At 44.6% G+C, this 8,867-nt stretch overlaps 1 protein-coding gene across 1 annotated transcript in view; it reads right to left on the bottom strand.

The window, feature by feature from the left end:
• The window catches only part of slit2 (slit homolog 2 (Drosophila)), a 118,936-nt gene extending 116,983 nt beyond the window's left edge, over positions 1–1,953 (bottom strand). Inside the window, exons 1-3 of the mRNA XM_037674336.1 lie at positions 1,864–1,953; positions 1,575–1,776; positions 828–899 (exon numbers count right to left, since the gene is read on the bottom strand). Of these exons, the coding sequence (XP_037530264.1) occupies positions 828–899; positions 1,575–1,774 (272 nt within the window). The 5' untranslated portion in view covers positions 1,775–1,776; positions 1,864–1,953. The remainder of the gene's footprint in view (positions 1–827; positions 900–1,574; positions 1,777–1,863) is intronic.
• Positions 1,954–8,867: the final 6,914 nt, after the last annotated feature.

Genomic DNA, 8,867 nt, shown 5'->3' with positions numbered 1-8,867 from the left:
GCTCTCCCCTCCTCTCCTCCCATCACCCCTCCTCTCTTCTTCTCTCCCCTCCTCTCCCCCCCCTCATCTCTCCTCCTCATCTCCTTTCCTCTCCTCTCCTCCTTCACTCCTCTCCCGCCCTCACCTTTCTGCCTCATCTCCTCACTTCTCCTCTCCACTCCTCTTCCCTCCTCTCCTCTCCTCCTCCCCTCATCACATCTCCTCTTCCCCTCCACTTCTCTCCTCTCACTGCTCCTCCTCCCTCCTCCCATCCTCTTCTCATTCCCTCCTCTCTTACTCCCCTCCTCACCTCTCCTCCTCCCCTCCTCTCCCTTCCTCTCGACTTCTTTCCACTCCTTTCCCCTCCTCATCTCCTTACCTCTCTCCTCTCCTCTCCCCTCCCCTCCTCACCTCTCGTCCTCCCCTCCTCCCCTCCTCACCCCTCCCGCTCCCTCCTCCCCTCCCTGCAGCTGCATTCCTCCCTCCGCGGTTCCTCCTAATGACAGCTATCTCTTTCCATTCTTGCCCTCCATCATTTCCTCTGCAGCGTGTTAATCACTGCAACACATGGGCCCCGGGGGCCCCGGGGGCCCCGTGGTTAAAATAAGCCCCGCCTGACACTTCTCCTGGCAGATTAACACGACGGCATTAACAGGTGCGGAGCGCTGCTCTGTGCGGAGGGAAGGATGCGGCGCTGCAGAACATGTTGAGGCTGGATGTTTGGGGGTGGGTGGGGGTGGGGGGTTAATGGAGGTGTAAAGAGTGGCTGGCGCGTGAGAAAACATTGTTTTCCATTATGCATCATAAATAAACAAACATGGATTAAACAGACAATGAAGTTTACTTACAAGACTCGCAGGTGCCTCAGTCCTGCAAGATCAGTCTTGGTGATTTTAGTGAGGTTGTTCGCGTTCAGATCCCTAAACAGGAAAAAAAAAGGTTTGAAACTATCTGAAGGTTTAGAAATCACACGAAGCCAAACCAAGCAGGTTTTCTTGTTGTGAATTGTGATTTGCGCGTCAGAGACTTGGAGAGGATCAGGTGGCGCAGCTCGGTAACAAGCGGCCTGCTCCACTTGTCCAAATCCGTTTTTGATTAACTTGCTGGTCTCCAGACAAACCGATGCGGTCCACATGGGCTGTGGTATATAAAGCAACAGTGCGAAACCACCAGCACCACCACAGCACCCCCCCACCCCAACTTGAGATCTGCGATCAGCTCCTGACATTAAACACGCGCCACAATAAATCTCATGTTTTCACATCATTAAAAATAAAGAGGCTTTTGTGGAAGTTTTTACACGCGAGCTGCAACATTTGGAGCTGTGCGGCGTTGAGACGTGCACGATCCTCCATTCTTCGTTTCAAACCAAAATAAAATGTGATTTCAGTGAAATGTTGTGACTTATTCATTTCATTTCCAGAAGGTGCAACCTGAAGCAGCCTGTTACACAAAGCCTAAATTAAACTCTTTAAAAAATGTAAAAAAAAAAAAATAATAATAATAATAAAATAGATCAAATCAGTTACTAATGGAGAATCATTTGTTTTGCGCCATGCAGCAGAGAGTTTGGGTGCATGAACTGAAGGACTTACAGTCGCTCCGTGTTTCTGGGGATGTTCCTGGGCACGTTGCGCAGTCCCTGCCCGTGACAGTCCACTGTGGTCCCGGTGCAGGAGCACTGGGCCGGGCACGGCTGGCCGTCCGCGCCCCGGAACAGAACCAGGAGCAGGACCGGCACCAGCAGCCTCCGCGCAGTCTCCAAGAAGCCAACGGGGCACAGAGCTCCCACCATCACTGCGGCAAGCGAGGGGCCAAATGAGACCCGCAGAATGCAGAGAGAGTACAAGAATGTTGAGAATAATTATTTGTTTTAATTAAAACCTGAGGGTTCCTCAAGGAGGGGACCGAACTCTTCACGGAACGGGATCCCGTCCCCCTGATTTTTAGACTCGTCCTCCTTTTGCTTCAGCTGCGGGGAGATTTCGTCCAGTAAATTTACATTTGGGTCCTCTTAGAGGGGTTAAGTGTGTGGAGCAGGAGTTTGGTCCCACTGAGCAGGAGCTGGACCGGCTCTGTGTGCGCGCTACAGCGGCGCAAACTTCCACATGTCCGCGGCATGCGGCGCGCAGCTCCTCCCGACGTCTTCTGCTCTGGATGGACAGACGTGCGCGTGGATCCAAGCCAGGAAACACTTGAATCCTTGGTGTGAGTCAACAAAACGCTTCCTTACTGTGTAAACACGCGCACGCACACACTCCAGGTAGAAATGAGGCTGCGTTAGTTAATAATTCACAACACGCGTCCGGCGCGGAAGCAGCGGCAGCAGCTTCTCGTCATCCCCCTCTCTCCAAAAAAACAAAAAAAAACAAAAACTCAGCACATGTGGAGGTTTATTGATTCCGATAGAATGGGGTGTCAACTAGAAGTCAGTGGCGAGGCAGAGTGCAGCCAAAAATAAAAAATACAAATAAAAAGGATGAAGAAATAATAAAAAAATAAAATAAAAAACCTGTGAGAGTCCAGCGCGCAATAATCCAACTCTGCGTGGTGCGTCAAAGCGCTGCTCCGGAGTGTGAGGGGGAGAGGAGCAGACAGGAGCGGGCACGTCTGCTGCTGCGTCTGTTTGGGCAATCCTCTCTCTTTCTCTCTCTCCTTTCACACGCGCGCGCACATACGCGCACTCACTGCGTATACCCTGAAGGTAGCAGCAGGTTTCCAACTGGCCGTCGGTCAAACAGCAACAGTTTGACCTGCTCCCACTGCAGCACCTTCATTTGGATTGATTTTTAACTGGGATTTAAAGAAGACGGAGCTGAAGAAAAGATTTATAAACTAAGAAATAATTGACTCGTAATTTCCAAATCTCAATTTAGATTTTTTTTCCTCTAAGAAAGGCCAAAAACATGCATGAATTTCAAACATGCTAATGGTGTTGATTAATTTGCATCATATATACAAATCACTCATCGTTTGTCTCTAATGTGTTTCTGTCAGCATTTCAAATCAAGAGATCCGTTTTGTGCCAAACGCGACTGTTTGCTGTGTTCATCTTTTAGCAAAATGAACAAAAATAATGAAACTTTTTTTTAAAAATTAGATGAACTTAATATAATTATAGGGAGTAAAAAATAATTAAGATGGCCGTCATGGCCACTGAAACCTGGAAACACACTATAACTCAAACTAGTTTACATTCTGCTGAGATCAGGTGTGGTAGTAGCTGGGAGTGATTAACATGAACTGTTGGCGTCCAAAGTTTCTAACAAACCGCCGGACACGTTTTTTATTAAAGTTCCCAGAAAGTAATCGAGTACATCTACAACAGATTAACGTTTAGGGCAAGTCTAAATCAAGGCTGGCAGCTAATCGACAAAATTGGCTAAAACTAACAAGTTAAATATATTTGACCCCAAGTTATCAGACTGATGAGGACACAGTCAGGAGTAAAAACAAGGCAAGTGATTTAATTACAAAGGTGCAGGGAACATTCAGGGCTGGAAAGGATTAGGGAACAAGGCGAGTAGATTATTGAATTCTTGAAGAATGGAAATTGTAGATAATTGTTTTTTTTTACTTCTGGTTTATTTTACAGGTTGTGTTGAAGGGGAGGGAGAAAACGAGGTCCTAGGTTTCCACATGAGGGTGAAGTGTGATCAAGAAGGAGTGAGTCAGTGTTGGAGAGAGGAACAGGTTGAAGCTGCTCAGTATTTTGATCCAGGCTGATGTTTGGCAACTGCAAGAACGGGATGATGACAAGGCGAGGTCACGAGGAGCGAGGAGATCACAGAAAACACAGAGGAGTAGGACTTAGGGGCCGTTTTGAATGAAACCGCACCTTTCTCTCTGCAGTTCAGCTGTTCATTTACACAACACCAGTCACCCCCCTCTTTGAATCCAGAGTGGAGGTTTGCTGGTAGACAGCCCGCTGAATGTGTGAGAAGTCCCCCAGAGGTGTTCAAGCACATGCGCACAACAGGGGTATATTTCACGCACGCGTGGACCAACGGCATATTTCTATCAACAACAATGGCGGCGGACTATACTGCTTTCTACCTACGACTGGAATATATTTGAGGTCTCGTAGTTAATCTATGCCAGGATGCTTCTGCTGTGTCCAACATCTGTGTTGGGAGGAGACGTCAGTCGGATCCTGTATTGAACAAGCCTGTTGAGGCAGGCGTATATTTCACGCGTGGTGCTGCATTATAACATATTAAATGTGCTAAATAATATCAAGTTAACAATAACAAACAGTATTTCTGTTAGTGGTGGGAGATGTAATGAAGCTATCTAGACATTATTTAATTCAAGTTATGTGATTTAAACGATGAGGTGAAACACATGGCACGTTATTCAAGTTGAAATTGAAGGCATCAGGTTTAATTTTAATTTATTTATTCAACACCACAAATTGTATGTCACGAAACACAGATAGTTAAACTGAACACACTATTAAAAACATGTTAACCAAACTTTAAACTACATTAATAAACTGGACTCGTCCGCTCTGTTGTCATCCTGACACTGACGCCATGTTGTTTATCTGGCTTGTTCAGGCTGTCACTCCTTTGCTTAATGCAGCTTAAAATATTGAATGGATTGGAAGAAAAAACTGAAGGGAATTTTAAATAAACAGTTCATCCAACATCTCTCTCTTCAATGTTCTCCTTCACCGCCGATGTATAAGCTTGTTCAGAACCAGTCCATCTCTGGTGGGAGGACAGCTTCTCCTCGCAGGAAAAATAAAACCTCATTTCATTGTTGTGTAACCGAAGTAAACACAAGCAAACATTATTAAGAACGTTGATTTACCTGTAGTACGGCTCAACAGCTACTGATTACTACCATAGTAGGAAGTCCAACATCATCCTCGTCAGTTCTGGTCCGCTCAGCGACCGATGTCGAGCTGTTAGACAAAGCGGTCCAGCTTGGTGTCAAATCCTCCGACTTGTATCCAAAATCCAGCTTTAAGTTTTGTTGTTACTGGGTTTTCAGCCTAGAGGAGATAACTTACAGACAGCTGTCCCAAACAGCACACATGTGCATTAGGTGAATGTACAAACTTCACAGCACCAACTAATGACCTGGCATGACAACTACAGCGGATACAGGGGGGTTGCTGCGGTTACACAGATTTTATCGTTGAATCAACATCCTATAAAACCTGCGTTTCCCCTCTCTGTGTTCGTGTAAATGGGGCCTTAAAGTACAAAGGATGATCACAAGGTTGGTCAAAATTTCACAAGGAATAAGTTTACCGGCTGTCACTTACCCGGTAAGTTACCATAAGGAGTCATAATGTTCCAGCGTCTGGCAGGAGTTTAAATTCTCAGCAGAGCATGTCTTCCAAATCAGATGCAGGTGTGGAAGGGTGGATGATTGCAATGATCAGCAGCTGTGGAGAAAGTGATTATAAAGTGATGTGTTGTCATCATTGTATGTTCCCATACAATGACTAAATTAGTTCTCTGCATTAACCCATCACACCTGACATATACCCAGGTGGAGCAGTGGGCAGCTATGTAAGTGCCCGGGGAAAACCTGGAAACACGCCTGGCTGGAAACCTAAGAATCCTACAAAAACGAAGTCACATTCGTGGATATGAAGGTAACGTTTTTCGTGGTAGTAACTAAATATTCTCAACACATGCTTTGAGCTCAAAAAGATCTTAACTCTCACATCAACGGAGACTGTGTGAAATGTTTAACCACAATGGCTACAACTTTGTAGTTTCTCATCAAAACTAGCATGGTGAATGCTTTTTTTCAAGGAACGCCCCTTTTGAAGGTATATAAAAAAAAAAGATTGCACATCCTCATAAAAAATGTTTTCATTCAGGTGAATCAGCTCCCAGCGTTGTGTTGTAGCAGAGCTCTGAACCTCTGTCGTTGGTTCCTTCAACTCTTCTGCAAGTTGACTGCAGTCTTCAAACACAATTGAATTAGTTTGGAATTAGGTGTCCAATGATCGAGGCAAACATCTGTCTTCATAAACTCAAACAGATGTTGGTGTTTTTCTCTGTGAAAACCAAGTAAGAGTGTTGTTTGTCGAGGTCAGAGACTAAATTGTGTTAGGGGCCTGGATCTGCAGACAGCTTGCATAATTTTCTGCAACATCTAAAGAAAACCAGAAGCCTGTCAAAGCGGGTTCTGCAGAGATTCAGGTATTACTTTTTGATTTGTGGTTTCTTTATATTTGTAGGTCGTTCATTTTGTCTGATTGTTTTGTTGTTTTTCAGCTGTTTGCGACCATTTTGTTATTATATCTCCCAGAAGAAAACGTGCCTATTAAAAAGGATTCACCTCCTTGGATGTTTTACATTTTTATTGATATTTTAAATCTGTCATATTCCTTAAAAAAAAAAAAAAAGATTGTAAATGACTAAAGTTAAATAAAATTTCCCATAAAGTCATGGCAGTTGAGTAAATATATTTAATGTAAAATAAGGAATTGCATGAACAATTCACTCCTTTAACGTGACGGTCCTTATTAAACTCAAAGATTGTTGAAAAGGACACGTCAGGAGGTGGATATTAAAAGATTTTAAAATCCCTAAACATTCCCAGGAGTTCTGTTAAATCCAGCTTAAGCAGGGAGGTCAGACATCTTTCCACAGCCACCTCTTCCAGCTCTTCTGGGAGGACTCCAAGGTGTTCCCAGACCAGCCGAGTCTCTACAGACTGTCCTGGGTCTTTCTGGGGTGTCCTCTCAGTTGGATGGACCCAGAACACCACCCAAGGCCACCAAGACACATGTGACTGAAGGAGCTACAAGCTTCAGCAGGTGAGGTGGGGCAGCTGGTGGGAAAAGGTCCAAGCAAAAAGACAGCAAGCCTCCGCAAAGGGAACTGAGAACAGCTGACTTTTCAAAACACGCTGGAGGCCCACTCATGATGCTGGGTGCCAGCAAGCTGTCAGCGAGACTCTAGCTTGAAGGCGAAAGTTGAAGGTTGACCGTTTTCTTGTGCAATGGGCTCCAGGCCACATGACAAGTTCAGACTCAGCCTATCTGACCTGTCCCCCCAACATACACACACCAACACACTCCGTTGTGTTTCCAAAGCCTCAAAGGGTGAAATGTTAACATCTAAGTTCCAGCAGCTTTAACCTAAATGTAACCTTTTACCCTTTAACCACATCCTAACATTGACATTTAATAGTTTACACTGTTCCTTCATTTTTGCCTCCAACTAAAAATCCACATCAGAACATTAGGAAGAATCCAGAAAGTGACAAAGAATGACAGCTTTGATAGTCTCATGTTTTTGACATCATGAGCTGAAGGAACTGCATCAGATAAAAATGATAATTTCCTAAATATTTCAAGGCTGCAATGTTCCTCTCATGTTGTAATTCTCATTATAAATATTATATTGTTTAGAGTGTTTAGTCTTCCTCACTCTTGCATCTTCAGTAACCAGCGTCTGCTCCAGTTTCCTCAGAGGTTCCCAAAACATTCTCCACCACATATCCTGATGCATGCTCAGTAATCCAGGTAGAAAAATACAAAAAAGTTCAATCTGGTCCTCTGGACATTCAAAAAAACAAAAAACAAAACAAAGCAAAAAAATATATAGAAACGTTTCGTCTCTCATCCAAGAGACTTCCTCAGTCTGAGGTGCTGTATTCAGCTCAGTCTCTTAAATAGCACCTTCTCAGAGTGGATCAACCAGTTTGCTGCTGACAACCAAAACCAGCTGATCACATGCTCAAGAAGGACCATCAGCCTAACAATGGATCATTAGCACACTGATGGCTGTTTACTATTCACAGGGGGCTGAGTGATACTAGCAATAACAGCATTGTAAGAGGGGGACAGTTGAACCCCTGTTTAATGATGGACGATTTCTTTTCACAAAGATGTCCTCCTTTACTCCTCTCTCAAACCATCGTTCCTCTCTATCCAGGATGTGAATATCTTCATCCCTGAAAGAGTGACCGCTGGCCTGGAGATGAGTGTAGACCGACGAGTCCTGGCCTGATGATGTTGATCTTCTGTGCTGGGCCATCCTTTTGGCCAGTGGCTGTTTAGTTTCCCCGATGTAAGACTGATCACCCTCCTGACACTGAACAGCATACACAATATTACTCTGTTTGTGCCGGGGGACTGGATCTTTGGGATGAACCAGTCTTTGCCGTAATGTATTTTGGGGTTTAAAAGCCACTGGGACGTTATGTTTAGAAAATAAACGTCTCAGTTTCTCTGATACTCCCTCAACATATGGAATGACCACTGGTCTGGGTCTGGGTTCCTCCTTTTCACCTGTTGGCTGACTGGAGTCCTGTTTGGGTTTCTTCTCTGCTTTCAGGAAGGCCCAGTTAGGATATCCACATTGCTCTAGAGACTGTCTTGTGTGGGATTTCTCCTTCTGCCTGGCTCCTGAGTTAGTGGGGATGCTGTCTGCTCTGTGATACAGAGTCCTGATGACTCCTAACTTGTGCTCCAAAGGGTGATGGGAGTTGAACTGCAAATACTGGTCTGTGTGGGTGGGTTTGCGGTACACCTCGGTTTGCAAATGTCCTCTATCAGAGACTGAGACCTCACAGTCCAAGAAAGCCAACCTGCCATTTTTTACATCTTCTCGGGTGAACTTGATGTATTTATCCACAGAGTTGATGTGGTCATACCTGTATCTGAAGGAGGAGCCTCGAGTAAAAAGGATTGCTTTGGATTTGGGCTGAGGCTGATCAAACAAGAGGAAAAACGAGTGGTATTCAACACAGATCTTCCAGAAGTTTTTACACTCGTCTCGACTAGCCATCATGAATTCAAGGATATCTTGATAGGGTCCCTGAAATGAAGATGAAGAAGAAAATGTAGAATCATACACAGGAACCAGGTGTTGTTTACAGTCAAGCAGTGTTTTAGTTAAGACTACCTAATC

This window comes from Nematolebias whitei, chromosome 3 (genome assembly GCF_014905685.2).
Source record: "Nematolebias whitei isolate Nwh7 chromosome 3, NemWhi1, whole genome shotgun sequence".
NCBI lineage: Eukaryota > Metazoa > Chordata > Actinopteri > Cyprinodontiformes > Rivulidae > Nematolebias > Nematolebias whitei.
This window is presented reverse-complemented; position numbering and strand designations above follow the sequence as displayed.